General features: G+C 38.8%; 1 protein-coding gene across 1 annotated transcript; it reads right to left on the reverse strand.

The window, feature by feature from the left end:
- Positions 1-1,967: 1,967 nt before the first annotated feature.
- On the reverse strand, positions 1,968-4,124 carry LOC110899778 (putative pentatricopeptide repeat-containing protein At1g12700, mitochondrial). The gene is made up of 2 exons (XM_022146668.2): positions 3,992-4,124; positions 1,968-3,861 (listed from the first exon to the last, which is right to left on the reverse strand). Exon 2 carries the CDS (start codon positions 3,810-3,812, stop codon positions 2,193-2,195), a length of 1,620 nt encoding a protein of 539 aa, XP_022002360.1. The 5' UTR covers positions 3,813-3,861; positions 3,992-4,124; the 3' UTR covers positions 1,968-2,192.
- Positions 4,125-17,167: the final 13,043 nt, after the last annotated feature.

Consider the following 17,167-nt stretch of genomic DNA (forward strand, 5'->3'; position numbering starts at 1 on the left):
AGTTTACTTAGTTAGTTTTACTAATCATGGTAAATAACATACTATTACTAAAAGTATATGGTTACCATTTAATCTTAAGACTTCATACATAAATTTTATATCAAATCATATAATAATAAAATTTTTGGGGCGTTACAGAGAGGTTTTTTCGGTGACTACTCACCGATGCGGGAAGAGAAGGGAAAGAGGAGAGAGAGGGGTTTAATGGTGGGTCCCAACCCCTTTCAAACCAATCACAATTTTTTTTAAATTCTTTACCACTCTCCATGTGTTTGACCATTGTCAATGATTGAGTGTAGGGTTGTAAACGAACCGAACGAACCCGAACAAGGCCTTGTTTGTGTTCATTCATTAAGAAAATAAATGTGTTCACGAACGGTTCATGAACACTTACCGAACGAGATTTTATATCCGTGTTCGTTCATTAAGGAAATGAGCGTGTTCATGAACACGAATAAATTTGGCGAACGCAACGAAGGATAAAGGTAGATGGCCCAAAGAGTAGCACTGGAATTGAAACCGTTATTGTGGAATGGGGGGTCGATCTTGTTCGTTGATTTAAATAATGAGAAAAGAAAGGGGAATGATGTATAAACAAAAGGTGAAATAAGATTTCCTAGTTTAATTGTTAGGGTAATAAAATAAACAAAAATTTAATAATATAAAACGTATAGATAAAATACATGAAAGTACAAAAATCTTTAATTGAAACACAAACAAACGAACATAAACGAATGCAAATAAATGAATGTTCACGAACACCTTACCCGAGCGTTCACGAACACAACTGAATGAACGAGACCTCTGTTCATTTTCGTTCATTTAACTAAGCGAACGGAATTTCTTGTTCATGTTCGTTCGTTTATTAAACAAACGAACATCCCGTGAAACGACTCACGAACTGTTCATTGAACGTTCAGTTCGTTTACAGCCCCAATTGAATGCAAAATGGGGAGTGGAGTGAGGACTTGATATGGCATGATATTATTGGCTAGAGAATAACTCAAACACCCTAAAGTGATTGAATCACTCTCTCCACACTTAAGAGTGAGAAAACGTGAGTTTTTGAAAACACCAATTTTAAAAAATATTTTTTTTAACATCTATTATGACAAATAAGTTTTCTAACTAGTTTTGACTTTTGAGAAAAGAACTCGTAGCCCAATAATTCCTTATTGTATATGGTAAGCCCAATAAATTCATATCAATTACGTTGAATGAATGGTAACATATTGTACATATCATGATCCATCGCATTTAATTGCGCCCATCACTTGGGCCCAGTCCATTGCTTGGGCTTTTCTTTGGGTCTAATAGTAGGCCAATAGAATTTAGAAATCCCCATTCACTCGACTATAACCGGTTATTAATGATGGTAATGATGTCATCACATTTAAAACAGGTTCTGGACCAAATTATCCAAGTTTGACCAACATATTTATTTTTTACTCGTTTTCTTAATCAAGAAGGAAGCTTTTATATATCTGTTGACGATAAATGGTGCCATTTCTGGTTATAACTGCTCAAAAGAAGCATCACACCAAGTTTTATCTATTAAATGGTGCCTACATGTGTACAGCTCTATAAAGAAGAAGCTGAAGAATGTGCAAAACTGAACTATGGTTGTGGTCCCTATAGCATAAAACAAGAGGAAAACAATCAATACGATTATATAGTTACGGTAGAGGTGGCTCTTTAGGATTACAAGTGGATTGAAAGTCACCTAAAGTACGTTTTTAACGGATAAAAATCCCATTTTGACACCTTACCAAAGAATGACTCAATATGAAAGTTACTTTACAAACATCAATCAAACAAAAAATGTAAGTGTGACACTACAAAGAAGTAACATTCTCTGACACATTAAAGGTTAATTCACAAATATAAAGACTACATGGTGCTGAAAAATCACACACACATGTTTTGAACGTCGAACAGGACCAATTTATCGAGGTTTGGCCAACATATTGGTTTCTTCACTTGTTTCTTATAAAAAAAAAGGAATCTTTTTATATTTCTTTCAACTGGTGCAGGCGTGCAATTTTCTTAATTATAATTCAAAAGAAAATTTGGTACATATTTCATACTTCCTACATTTCATAGATACAATCTTCATTTCTCATCCCACAAATGAATCATAACCCACACACACCATTCAGATTCATTCTACATTTATACTCCTGGGCTGTTATCTAGGAAGGAGTCTCCATCAACTCTTTTGGCATAAGCCTACTAATCAACTTGAGTAAACTTCTATATAGCGAACCAGCTGCGATTCGATCGATTAACAACGCTGAAGCTGAAGCATCAAGCGAGTAACTTCTCCCATCCATTTCCTGTAGAAGCTTCTCTACATCATCGTATTTTTTCTTCTTAAGATACCCTTGGAGAAGCACATTGTAAGTAGCATTATTTGGTGGGCAGCCGCTCTCATCCATTTTCAGAAACAATTGTTTTGCTTCCTCTACTAGACCTTTCCCACACAAGCCACTAATCATCACAGCATATGTGCGAACATCAGGTTGCAAGCCTTTTACAGTAAGGTCATGGAAAAGAGTCTTCGCAATATCAAGCTTCCCACATTTTCCTGCCCCTTCAATAAGTATTGTGTACACAACAATATCTGAATTTAGCTTGCTATCACCCACCAAATGGAACAAAGAGAGCGCCTCTTCAACTTGACGGTTGTTGCAAAGACCATCTAATATTACTCCATATGTGTATTCATCTGGAATTAGGCCTTGTGATCGCATCTCATCAAAGAGTTTGCGTGCAGCTCCACATCGTCCGACCCGAAACAATCCCTGTAACATGGTGCTGTAACTGACTATATCAGGTTTCAAACCTTTTCTTGTTATCTCATGAAACATATGCATGGCCTCTTCTATCTTCAAACTCTTGCAATACCCATTCAATAAACTGTTATAAGTAATAACAGTAGGGACTAGACCTTTAGAAGTAAGTGAATCAAAAAGTGTCCTTGCCTTGGTCATCTCACCTCGCAGACAGTAACCATCTACAAGTGAACTGTATGTCACTATGTTAGGAACCTCACCTCTCTCAACCATGATGTCTATAACAGCCTCCGCTTCATCCACCCTACCTTCCTTGCAAAATGCATCAGCTAATATGCTAAAGGTTTTAACATCAGGAGAGATCCTTAGATCCTCCTCCATTTCTTTTAGCAGCTTAGAGACCTCGTCCCAACGACATAAGTTACAAAGGCCATAAATCAGAGAGGTGTATGTGATGACATCTGGTTGAATGCCTTTGGCAAATACCATTTCATTGAAAAGCTTGAAAGCATCCTCTATCATTTTGTCCTTGCAAAGACTATCAATGATGATATTATATGCAACAACATTAAGCTTACAGCCTCTTTCATCCATGAGCCTAAGCAAACCAATGGCAATATCATTATTACCAAACTTGCAAAGCCCTTTAATCATTGTGGAATATGTAACAACATTAGGTTCACAAATTTTCTGCTTAATGAGCTTCTTGAAGAGTCTCTCTGCCTCAGCAATCCTATTTTCTATGACGAGTCCATCTAAGAGTGTATTAAATACAAACACGTCTGGTACAACAGCTCGTCTGAAGCAAGAAGCTAAGAGTGCAAAACCGTCATTTGTGCGAGACATCTGACAACAACACTTGATGGCAATACTCATAGAGTATTTGTCAACAGGAACTCCAATGGCACACATTTGTTTGAAAAGGTCAAGAGAGCAAGAAAAATGGTTCAATTTGGTAAGAGCACTCAACAGCTGATTAAACTTGATAACAGATGGGAGGGGTTTTCTCTGGATCATTTCATCGAACAGGTTAAAGGCGTCATCCAAGCTGGAAACTTTTTGATACCTAGACAGAGGAGGATCGTCATTATTTGAAAAGGAAGTGGAGTGAAGAAGAGAAGCTAAAAGAGTGGATTCTAAACCTAATCTGGAAGACGAAAGAGGGGTTGTTGTCAAAGAATTGGTGATGAGAATACCTGTTAGTTTGAAGAAAGCGTGATGAAGAAGAGAATTGGTGCGAATCATCATCATTGTCGCAGCCTCCTCCAACGGAGAAGGAAATTGATCGGTATTCTTGTACTCCTGTGACCTAACAACCCTCACACCCACACTCACACCGTGTGGTTTGGTAAGAAATGTGAGGAAGCACGCCTCTATTTTCATAATTTATTTTGATTAGAGTTAAATGCACGGATAGTCTCTCTGGTTTTGCAAAATAACATCTATAGTCCCTAACTTTTGGAAATTACACCGGTGCTCCCTGTGATTTAACAGTTTGTTACTCGGATAGTCCCTAGAGTGGATGACGGTTTGTTTTCTCCGTCAAGTGGATGTGAAATGACAAATTTACCCTTCATCTTCTCCACTCTATGAAAACAAAACAACCCCACCCACCCCCACCTTTCTCTCTGGTTCCCCCCACCATTAACCACAGACCACTTTCTGCGTCTTGCTCGTTGAATATCTCCTCCTGCTAAAAAAACAGCCCTAACTCGTTGAAGTTGTTAATTTGTTTATGTTCAGAAATTGTTTTGATTATTTGTTTGATTCTGTTGTGTTCGGACCGAAGCGTTTGATATTCATATTCTACATTTTTTTTGTTAATTCAATGTGTTGATTTTAATCGAATGATCTCAAATTGGAAACTATATTGGTGATATACAATTATCAAGTAACACTAGGATTAGATCTTACTTCAGTTTATCACTATTCGTGTTTATTTGATCATGAATTGTAACACATGAGATTTGTCTTTGACTTATAAGGGATGTTGATGTTAGTTGACGTTGTGTAGGGTTTGCCAGGATGAAACTGAGATCAACTAGGGTTCTAAGAGGGGTAAAACCCCAAATCGATTCAGAAATCAAGAATCAAGATTGTTCTAATAAAAAGAGGTTGTTGTTGAGATCTGGTAAATCAATTTCTAATAACAAAAGAGCAAATAAAGCTGATATTTGGGCATGTGTTGATAATTGTGTTGAAAATTGTGAAATTGGTGTGAAAGAAACCGTAAATAGTGATGATAAAGGGTTATTTTTTGGGATTAGAGGTGTTGGGTCCGATCAAAGATTCGGTTGTTTCTTGTTTTAAACCAAAAGTTGAAGAGGAACAAGGAAACAAATTGATGTCTGTAATTTGGAATTAAAAACATGTGCTGATGATTCAACACTAATCAATGTGGGGGGTGGGTGGGGTTGGTGTGGGGTTGTTTTGCTTTTATAGAGTGGAGAAGATGAAGGGTAAATTTGTCATTTCAAATTCACTTAACGGAGAAAACTAACCGTTATCCACTCCAGGGACTATCCGAGTAACAAACTGTCAAACCACAGGGAGCACCGGTGTAATTTCCAAAAGATGGGGACTATAGGTGTTATTTTGCAAAACCACAGGGACTATCCGTGATTTTACTCTTTTGATTAATTACACTCGTAGTTGTTATGGATTGTATAAAGTTATAGCTCATAAGCTAAAGAGTTAAGTTATGGTTTACAAATATGTAGACTTGGTTGTATTCATTCAATAATTACACATTTGATTTTGTTTGTTATAATTTTTGTACTCGGGTGATTCTTATCACTAACCTATATAAAATATCTTAGTTGAGATTTTTTAAATTCATTATTCCTTTAAAGTATTAGTACATGATGTTATTATTTTTTTCATAAACTACAGGGACTAACAATGTAATAATCCTTTTTTTTTCAAATGGCTATTATAGCGCACATTGGTATATCGGATAAGTTTTCAAATAGATCAAAATATTTAGACTATCCAGCTGGGTGGTGTCCCAAACCCCCTACCTTCGTTAATGGGGGGCGCTAAAGCTCCCACCGTCAAGCCTTTACGGGCGTTATAGATTTAAGTGTGCGGGCCTCCATTGTCAGCGTTGGCCCATGGTCAAAATATGAAGAAAAAAAAGATAGAGTTAAATGCCATTTTAGTCCCTGTTGTTTGGGCCATTTTACCAGTTTAGTACAAAGGTTTCATTTTTAACCTGTGGGTCCAAAAAGGTTTCACAGTTGCCATTTTAGTCCACTGGGTTAACTTCATCCATTTTTTCTGTTAACGAGAAGGCAAATTCGGTCATTTTTTATGTAATTCTGTTAACTAAAACGACAATTCAGCCATATAAAATGACCAAATTGGCCTTCTCCTTAACAGAAAAAAAATGGATGAAGTTAACCCAGTGGACTAAAATGGCAACTGTAAAACTTTTTTGGACCAACAGGTTAAAAATGAAACGTTTGAACTAAACTGGCAAAATGGCACAAACCATAGGGACTAAAATGGCATTTAACTCAAAAAGATAAATCTTTTCCACTTTTAATATAGAGTAAATTGCCATTTTAGTTCCTGAGTTTTGTCTAAATTTGCCATTTTAGTCTAAATAGTTTTTTTTTGTCTCTAGGTCCCTGACTTTTCCCTTTTGTTGCCATTTTGATCACATACACTAACTTCATCCAAAAACTCCATCTTTAACCAGGGGTATTTTGGGGATTTTCATTTTAAATGTTTTCAATTGCCATTTTGATACAATTCCAAAAATTCAAAAAAATTCCAAAAAATCAAAAAATTTCCAAAAAATTCTAAAAAATCATAAAAATTCTAAAAAATAAAAAAAATCTGTTTCGGTGCGAACCGTTTCGAACCCGAACCGTTTCCACCCGTACCGTTTCGACCCGAACCGTTTCGAGCTGAACCGTTTCGACGTGAACCGTTTCGACCCGTATCGTTTCGACCCGAACCGTTTCGACCGAAACCGTTTCGAGCTGAACCGTTTAGACCCGAACCGTTTCGACCCGTACCGTTTTCGAGCTGAACCGTTTCGACGCGAACCGTTTCGAGCGGAACCATTTCGAGCCGAACCGTTTCGAACCGAACCGTTTCGAGCCGAACCGTTTCGAGCTAAAACCGTTTCGACGTGAACCGTTTCGACCCGTATCGTTTCGACCCGAACCGTTTCGACCCGTACCGTTTCGACCCGTACCATTTCGAGCCGAACCGTTTCAAGCCGAACCGTTTCGACCCGTACCGTTTCGACGCGAACCGTTTCGACGCGAACCGTTTCGACGCGAACCGTTTCGACCCGAACCGTTTCGAGCCGAACCGTTTCGAGCCGAACCGTTTCAGGCCGAACCGTTTCGAGCCGAACCGTTTCGACGCGAACCGTTTCGACCCGTACCGTTTCGACCCGAACCGTTTCGAGCTGAATCGTTTCGACGCGAACCGTGCCTCGAAACGGTACGGGTCGAAACGGTTCAGCTCGAAACGGTACGGGTCGAAACGGTTCAGCTTGAAATGGTTCGGTTCGAAATGGTACGGGTCGAAACGGTTCGGGTCGAAACGGTTGGCTCGAAACGGTTCGGCTCGAAACGGTACGGGTCGAAACGGTTCGCGTCGAAATGGCTCAGCTCGAAACGGTACGGGTCGAAACGGTTCACGTCGAAACGGTTCAGCTCGAAACGGTTCAGGTTCGAAACGGTTCGCGCCGAAACGGATTTTTTTTTATTTTTTTAGAATTTTTATGATTTTTTAGAATTTTTATTATTTTTTAGAATTTTTTGGAATCTTTTTGATTTTTTGGAATTGGATCAAAATGGCAATTGAAAACATTTAAAATGAAAATTCCCAAAATACCCCTGGTTATAGATGGAGTTTTTAGATGGAGTTAGTGTATGTGATAAAAATGGCAACAAAAGGGAAAAGTTAAGAACCTAGAGGCAAAAAAAAACTATTTGGACTAAAATAGCAATTTACTCTTTAATATATATACACACACATTTTAACTACAACAATTTTTACACCGCTTCTTAAACTTTCTTCTTCATAATTTTTCTCTCAAAATCCCAAATTTTCACCATGTTTCCAGACAACAACCTTAACACTTTCGATCTGAACCATCTTTATTCGGCAAACCATTAAAGGTTGATGAAGACACAAACCCATTTTTTGTCAATCAAGCTACGAATGAGCGCAATTATCGACCGATAATGCCATTACTTCTTTCCACTATCACAATTCTCTGAAAACCCACAAAGCTCCTGATTCCCACAAATGTCACAGAACCCACAATGCTTTCAAATCCCATCATTCACACAAAAGCCCACCAATGGCGCAAACCATCTCGAAACTTAACTGACTACCACCAAACGTAGACATCATAGAAAGAAACCGTAAGAAGAGGCGACCAAAATTATTTTTTTTTTTCTGTATAATTATTTTTGTCAACTAAAATTATTGTTTTATTTATGTTTTTTTCCAAAGGTACCAACCAAGAGGCGACCATTTTTTGAAAGCGTATTCATGAAAATTTTTTCGTTGCTATAGACCATGCCCTGTAAACGAACCGAATGAACACGAACAAGGCCTTGTTCGTGTTCGTTCGTTAAGGAACAAGCTTGTTCATGAATTGTTCACGAATGCTTACGAACGAGATTTCTTGTTCGTGTTCGTTCATTAAGGAAACAAACATGTTCGTGGACTGTTCACGAATACTTACCATATGCTAATGAACTCTAACAAATGTTCATGAACATAAATGAACGCATACAACGTTTGTGAACAGATAAAATTGTAGAAAAAATTGTATTTTGTGACGTAATGTTGTTTTCATAATATTATGTTTTGGTTTACTTATAAAAACAGATATAGTATAAATTTTAAGTTATTTATGTATATTATATTTTTTTTGAGAATTTATTATCGGGTTGGGCAATAAGATTGAACCCGATTTGATAACCTAACCCGGTTCCAACCCAACCCGAATCAGTTTTGTAGGGTTTGGTTCTCTTGTCTCCTAACCAGGTCAGAACTCAACCCGGTTTGAATATTTTCATCCTAGCCCAAACCCGGTTTGAAACCGATTCGAGTTGAAACCCTAACCCGATTTATGCACCTCTATCCTGACGCGGATTCAAATCTTTCACTTACGGTTTTTCGTTTCATATTTCTAATTCTCCACGCGGAACTTTTCTTCATTATTCCACTTCCTTTTCATTTATATTTATATATACACTACAATTTCTATGGCAGGGAATAGTGCCAGGCACTTCCCTATTGGCCCAGACAAAATACAATTTTACTACTAATTTAAAGTTAGGAGTTAATTACTTTTTCGTCCCTGTGGTTTGTCAAAAATCACTATTACAATCAATTAGTTTAAAAATTGCGATTTCAGTCCCTGTGGTTTCATTTTCGTAACCATTTCAGTCCCTGTGGTTTCACTTACGTAACCATTTCAATCTATTTATTCTGTTAGTACAGGGACTGAAATGGATACGAGATGGACTGAAATGGTTACGAAAGTGAAACCACAGGGATTGAAATCGCAATTTTTAAACTAATGGACTGAATAGTGATTTTTAACAAACCACAGGGACAAAAACAGTAATTAACTCTAAAATTATAAATATTCCCCAGTTAAAAATTATGAATTTGCCCCCAGATTAAAATTACAATACTGCCATCATTTTAGCTTTCGATAAATTACGATTTTACACCCAGTTAAAAATAACGCTTTTGCCCTTAGTTCAAAAATTACAATCTTGCCATCGTTTTAGTTTTTTAGACTATGGAAGTTTTTTATTTTCATTGGTTGACTTCATGTAATTTTTATTCGTATCAGGCAGTTTTGCACTCGTGCATTGGTCTTGATAAATTCAGTTTTGCACCCAGCTCAAAATTATAGTTTTTCTATCGTTTTTGCTTTTTTATAGCAAAACTGTGGTAGTATGTTTTTAATTGGTTGAGGAATATTCAACCTAACGTCCCGCAACGCGGGCATGCATAAGACTAGTTCTTCTACATATTTTGTGAATTTCTCTGCCAAATATTAGATTCGAATTTCATAATTACTTTAATCATAAATCCTCATTTATTTTTATATATGTCACACCCCGATTTCCACGTGTCACCGGTGGGCCCGGTGTGGGGTACAGTGACGTAGTTGGCATCGTCATAGACAATCAACACAATATAATAATGCACAGCGGAAGCAGAATAGATACATTTCAACTTTTAAATAAAGTGCAATAATAATATCACAGTAGATGAAACGGATCCACAGGCGGATCAAAAATTGTTCAACAGATATTTTGTCGTCCGAGCTTGCGAGACTATAGTGGACGCTCTTAGGAAACAGCCAGCCTATTTCGTATAGTACCTGCACTTAACCTTTTGGGAAAAATACGTCAGTTTACACTGGTAAATACAAATCAACTGACTCATTTTGAAAATGATTGAAAATTGATTTAAATGCACAAGGCATAAATATTTTTATTAACTTGGGATAATTATGCAATATAAACTTGTGAACGAATTACATGCACTCGTATCTTTGGTGGCCCGGGATCTGCTGTCCGGGCTAAAGATTAAATGACACACCACATTAAAGAGTTATACACGCCGGGTGTACGCCTACACCCCGTGCTCTGGTCGTGGCCATCTCGTAAGATAATGCCAAGGATATCCGGGACACGGTCAATAACCCCCCAAAGCCTAAAGTAAGACAAGACTGTTTAAACGAAGTCGCACAAGCTATTCAAGACTGTACACCCATAAGGCGCAGGACTTGTGCGCCCGATCAAGCGGTATTTTAAATACCGTACCCCAAGCCCGTATAGGGAAAATAAGTCAAAATGTATTTACCTGAGCAAGTATGTAACACAAACGGTAAGTGTGGTAGCTTTTACTGGGCCTCCTAATCTGGAACAAAGGTTTATAATAACCTATTAGATTTCTAACGGGTCTTTTATTTAAGCCTAAGCTTGACCGGTTAGTTTTAAGGATGATACGGCTTACGCACGATTAAGCGAAAGACCGGATAGAATGTGATTTAGACCCGACAAGTTTGAATACTTGTATAATATGGGTATACTAAATACATTCTGGATTTTGAGATAAAAATGATAACGTTTGACCCGTTTCGGTCAATTTACGCATACTAGTTACGTAAACCGAACCGAACGCAAAAAGGGCGTTACGGGTAGCCAAAAGAGTCAAATGCAAGTTCCCTGAGATAATATGCTTTAAATATGATATAACATCAGTAAGTTATGTCCTATATTGCCCGGAATAAATTTAAACTCAATTTATGCCTTATAAGGGCATTTTGGTCATTTAAAAGATTATAAAAGAGTCAAATTAGAAATCTGAGTTTCGGGTCTGGTTTATACAGTAAATATACTTCATTTAACATGTTATAACAGTAGGGTATGACCCATATACCAAACTTAACAGTTAAAATCAAACTATGCACCGTAGGGGTATTTTAGTAATTTCACAAGGGCTAAAACCGCCAAAACTGGAAACCTGAGTTCATATACTTATACTTACTGTTATTATATGAAAATATACAAATTACATCAGTAGGTATGAGTTTTATATGTTTAAAATGGATATAACGCTTACTATGCGTTAAAAACGCTAAAAATGCGATTTAACGCCGTTTCCGGGTTTTCAAAACAAATCTGGGATTTTTATATTTCCAGAATACTTAAAATAATTTATTTAACATATAAAATCAGTAGGAAAAGGTTTCGGGTCAAAAGAATGCATAAAACTCATTTTATGGCCTAAACGGTCAAACCGACATAAACCGAAATAACTAGGCGATCTAAGATACGATCAGCCAAAAATTAAATAAAAATCATCTAAAATCCCAAAATATTATATAGCATCAGTGGGTAAAAAGTTTTGTATCAAAACGTGGCCAGAAATGGGTTATACGCGAAAAGGGCCGTTTATGTAACTTAAGAACATAGTTTTACGCTAATGGTCATAACTCAAAATCTGGACCACCAACTGATCCGAAATTTTCGGTGCAAGTTTATATATTAGAAATAAAGATTTCTACTCTTTCACTTTTCCAAAAATCACGTTTTATATCAAAAAGGGCAAAATAGTCAACTTTTAAGCATAATCGGAAACATGCAATTGAATCGGCTAAGTATAGACTCAAGCAACAAAAATTCCAGAAAGTTTTACCAAAATAAAAATGGTCAAAAATGCCCTCCAATACAGATCTCAAACATGCATGTACGAATCCGAATCGATAGTCTACGAAATAGTCGTTTTACAAGACTTTCGGTTCCGATTCGTATCTATACTAAAGATTGTCGAGTTGATTGTGGTAAAACACATTCTTATATTCATTATAAAGCTATCTATGATGATCAAACAGATTGCATGTCATTTACATTACCATTCAAGCTTATTTTTGCAACAATCACTTCTGTTGACTTTTTAGAAACACGTTTGACTCGACAATTAGCATGCATATAGTGGGATTCAGATAATACCCTTTTGAGGGTTTGTTTCCCACATAAATACCAACATATATCTGGTTTCAATTTGAAAAATGACTGAGTGAAACTCGTTTAATCAGAAAGTCAAAGTGTAAGAACAATCAGTTTGACTTTTACTAATATCTGATGTAAGAACGAATTAAGGACTGAATTAGAAGCTTACAAAGGTCCTATTGAAGCTTATCTAACACTTGGAGTCGGCCTTGATGTCCAGAAATGCTCCAGAAGTCTGCCTTGAAGGTTCTTGCAAATGAGAGCTTCTTGATCACAAAGGGAATGCCAAGAAAATGAGCTTTGATCTGCTTTAAAGCTGAATTCAGAGGCTTGGGAGTAGCACACTGTTGTCCTAGCCATGCAAGACATCTAATTGGAGCAAAAGGAGGTGGCCACAGCTGTTTACAACTTGAAATTCGGACTTAAAATGAGATTTTCGTGAATTTTTGGTACTGGGGGTCTCACGCGGCCCGCTTGGGTCAGTCCAGGCGGGTCGCCTGACCTGCTGTTCAGCCAACAACTTTCAAACATGGCAGATTTGGTCCCTGAACTTGCACGCGATGTTTCGGCTACTTTTCTCGACCCGTAAACCCCCAAACTTGGTTTTTAAGAACCTTGGGACATTTACCTGCATGGTAATGTCCTCGGATAACTTTGCGCTCAACCGAAAAGCCATGAAATTCGACGTTGACGCTTTTAGTCCCTTAAGTACGGTTTTGGCCATAACTTTCTCATACGTTGACGAAACTTCACGAAATTTTAACCACATATTCTAGTGAGTATATTTTAGCTTCTCAAAGCTTTGGTTCTGCCAAAAGTTCACTCAGAGGTATAAATTAAACATGTTGACACTTTTGGCCCCTATAGTTTGCAATTCCTCACTTTTGTGCAATTTCCGCGTCGTATGATCCATGAACCACCCGTTTAAGGTTATGAACATTATGTAGGGTTATCATAGAGTCTATTTATCCATTGTTGACACTTTGGACCCTTACGTTCCATAGTTTTCACTGTTTGTCACTTTTAGTCCCTCTAAAGTATATTTTCACATACCGGAACCTTATGACACGTGTCAAGACATTGTTGGACGAAATTTTTCGAGGTGTTACATCCACACCCCCTTAAAAGAAATCTCGACCTCGAGATTTACTGAAACAAATGAGGGTATTTCTCTTGCATCGTGGATTCCACTTCCCACGTGTATTCGGGACCTCTACGGGCATCCCATTTGACCTTAACAATAGGCACGTGCTTCCTTCGAAGCTTCTTTACCTGTCGATCCTCAATCGACAAAGGTTTTTCCACAAATTTCAGACTCTCGTCTATGTGTATATCTGTATGCGGTATAACCAGTGATTCGTCAGCGATACACTTCTTCAGATTACAGATGTGGAACACATTGTGAATAGCACTAAGCTCTTCAGGCAAGTTTAACTTGTAAGCGACTGACCCGACACGTTCGATAATCTCGAAAGGTCCTATATATCTCGGGCTTAGCTTGCCTTTCTTTCCAAATCGCATCACACCCTTCCAGGGCGATACTTTAAGCAATACCTTATCACCTACATCGAAGTGAAAATCTTTGCGCTTAGGATCCGCATAACTTTTCTGCCTATCCCTGGCAGCTTTCAAACGATCGCGAATCTGAACGATCTTGTCTGTCGTCTCAAAGACGATATCTGGTCCAGACAACTGGACATCCCCAACTTCTGCCCAACAAATGGGCGATCTACACTTTCTACCGTATAAGGCCTCAAAAGGCGCAGCCTTTATGCTGGAATGGTAGCTATTGTTGTAGGAGAATTCAATCAGTGGTAGGTTCTTATCCCAACTACCACCCAAGTCGATCGCACATGCACGAAGCATGTCTTCCAAAGTTTGAATAGTACGCTCACTCTGACCATCAGTCTGAGGATGATAGGCCGTACTAAAATTCAAACGAGTGCCCAACGATTGTTGGAAACTCTTCCAAAAATGCGACGTATATCTAGTATCTCTATCGGAGATAATGGATATAGGTATACCATGTAGCGCTACTATCTTATCGACGTATAATTGGGCTAACATATCTGAGCTATACGTCTCCTTGATGGGTAGAAAATGAGCTGACTTAGTCAGTCTATCTACTATGACCCATATGGTATCATTTCCCTTTTTCGTCTTCGGCAACTTGGTGATGAAATCCATTGTCACCATTTCCCATTTCCATTTGGGAATTTCCGGTTGCTGAAGCAAACCTGACGGCTTCTGATGCTCAGCTTTGACTTGCGCACAAGTCAAACATTTAGCTACATGCTCAGCTACTGACTTTTTCAACCCAATCCACCAGTAGTTTGATTTCAGATCCTGGTACATCTTATCAGCTCAAGGATGAACGGAATATTTAGAGCTGTGGGCTTCCTGGAGGATAACATCCCGAAGTCCTCCATAAAATGGAACCCATATTCGTCCGTTTAGTCGTAGCATTCCATCTTTGTCGTAGGATAACTGCTCCTCAGTTACTCCTAACTTTTCTGCAGGATAGTTAGCTTCCAGCACAGCTTCCTTCTGTGCAGCTAACACCCTATCATTCAAATTATTTCTTATTTCAATGCGCTTGGCATTGATTCTGATTGGTTTTACCCTTTCCTTTCTGCTTAAGGCATCGGCAACTACATTAGCCTTGCCTGGATGGTATCTTATCTCACAATCATAATCGTTTAGAGTTTCCATCCAATGCCTTTGACGCATGTTCAATTCCTTCTGATTGAACAAGTGTTGAAGACTCTTGTGATCCGAATAAATTATACACTTGGTTCCATACAAGTAATGTCTCCATAACTTCAAAGCAAACACAACTGCACCCAATTCCAAATCGTGGGTGGTGTAGTTCTTCTCGTGCACCTTGAGCTGGCGAGAAGCGTAGGCAATGACTTTGCCTTTCTGCATGAGTACACAGCCCATGCCAGTATGTGATGCATCACAATACACCACAAATTCTTCAATACCATCGGGCAATGTCAACACTGGAGCATTGCTCAACTTTTTCTTCAAAATGTCGAAGGATTCCTGCTGCTTAGGGCCCCAATCAAACTTAATCTTCTTACGAGTCAACGAAGTTAGGGGCGCAGCAATTCTCGAAAAGTTCTCGATAAATCGCCTATAATATCCTGCCAATCCGAGGAAGCTGCGAATCTCGGTAGGAGTCTTCGGCTCCTGCCAGTTCATGACTGCTTCTACTTTAGCGGGATCTACTTGGATACCACGCTCGCTTACTACATGTCCAAGGAATTGGACTTCTCGAAGCCAAAATTCACACTTCGAAAATTTGGCATAAAGCTTCTCTTGATGCAGAAGTTTGAGAATACAACGAAGGTGTTTCTCATGGTCAGCTTAGCTCTTCGAGTAGATAAGGATGTCGTCGATAAAGACGATAACGAATTTATCTAGATAGGGCTTGCAGACACGATTCATGAGATCCATGAACGCGGCTGGTGCGTTAGTGAGCCCAAACGGCATCACTAGGAACTCGTAATGTCCATAACGAGTCCTAAACGCTGTCTTGTGCACGTCTTCATCCTTGACCTTTAACTGATGATAACCTGACCTTAGGTCAATCTTGGAGAAATAGCTTGCTCCTTGCAACTGATCGAACAGATTGTCGATCCTGGGTAACGGATACCGATTCTTGATAGTGACCTTGTTAAGCTCACGATAATCGATGCACAGACGCATCGATCCATCCTTCTTTTTAACGAACAAGATTGGCGCTCCCCAAGGAGACGAGCTAGGTCTAATAAAACCTTTAGCTAACAAATCATCCAACTGCGTCCTCAACTCCTTCATCTCCGTTGGTGCCAATCTGTATGGTGCTCTTGCTACAGGTGCAGCGCCTGGAATGATGTCTATCCGAAACTCCACTTGTCTATCCGGTGGCAAACCGGGTAGTTCTTCAGGAAATACTTCAGGATATTCTGAGATAACAGGGATATCCTCAATCTTCGGCTTCGGCTCATCAATGGTAACTTGTGCCATATAAATGACACATCCTTTCTGCATGCATCTGGATGCCTTGAGCATGGACACTTGCTCCGGCAATCCATGATGGGTATCTCCTTGAATAGTAAGTGACTCACCAGACGGAGTCTTCACTATCACCTGCTTTCTATTGCACAGAATCTGAGCTTGGTTACTCGACAACCAATCCATGCCTATCACTATGTCGAATCCAGCTAGCTTAAAGGGAAGCAAGGATAGCGGGAAAGAATGATTCCTAATGGATATAACACATCCATCTAGAACTGTCGAAGCGGTTTCTATGGTTCCATCGGCTAATTCCACCTCATATTTCACGCTTAAGGTTTTAACAGGAAGGTTCAACAATTTACAAAACTTATCATCTACAAACGACTTATCAGCTCCTGAATCAAACAAGACTCTAGCAAAAACATCATTTACAAGAAACGTACCTGTAATGACGTTGTCGTCAAGAACTGCCTCCTTGGCGTCCATTCTGAAGACTCTCGCATTAGTCTTCTTCCCATCATCAGCTTTCTTCGCATTCTTTGGGCAGTTTGGCCGAATGTGCCCCTTCTCGTTGCAACCAAAACAAGTTGCATCCTTCATTTTCTTGCAATCCACAGCTTTATGATCTGTGGACTTGCAGATCCCACAACGTTTCTCGAAAGACTGGGACTTAGACTCCTGCCTGCATCTCCCAAAGTGATGCCTCCTACAAACCTTGCATTTGGGTTTCTCATCCGACTGACGATCTCCTTTCTTAGATCCCGACCCTTTTTGGTGGTCGTTGCTCCCTCTGTGTCGTTTCTCAGACCTTCGTGAGGTGTCATCCTCACGTTTCCTTTTGTTTTCTTC

This window comes from Helianthus annuus, chromosome 13, assembly GCF_002127325.2.
Source record: "Helianthus annuus cultivar XRQ/B chromosome 13, HanXRQr2.0-SUNRISE, whole genome shotgun sequence".
In the NCBI taxonomy this organism is placed as follows: Eukaryota; Viridiplantae; Streptophyta; class Magnoliopsida; order Asterales; family Asteraceae; genus Helianthus; species Helianthus annuus.

Excerpts from the sequence above, each read along its gene's own strand:
- LOC110899778 (XM_022146668.2), bottom strand. The coding sequence starts at position 3,812 with ATGATCCAGAGAAAACCCCTCCCATCTGTTATCAAGTTTAATCAGCTG.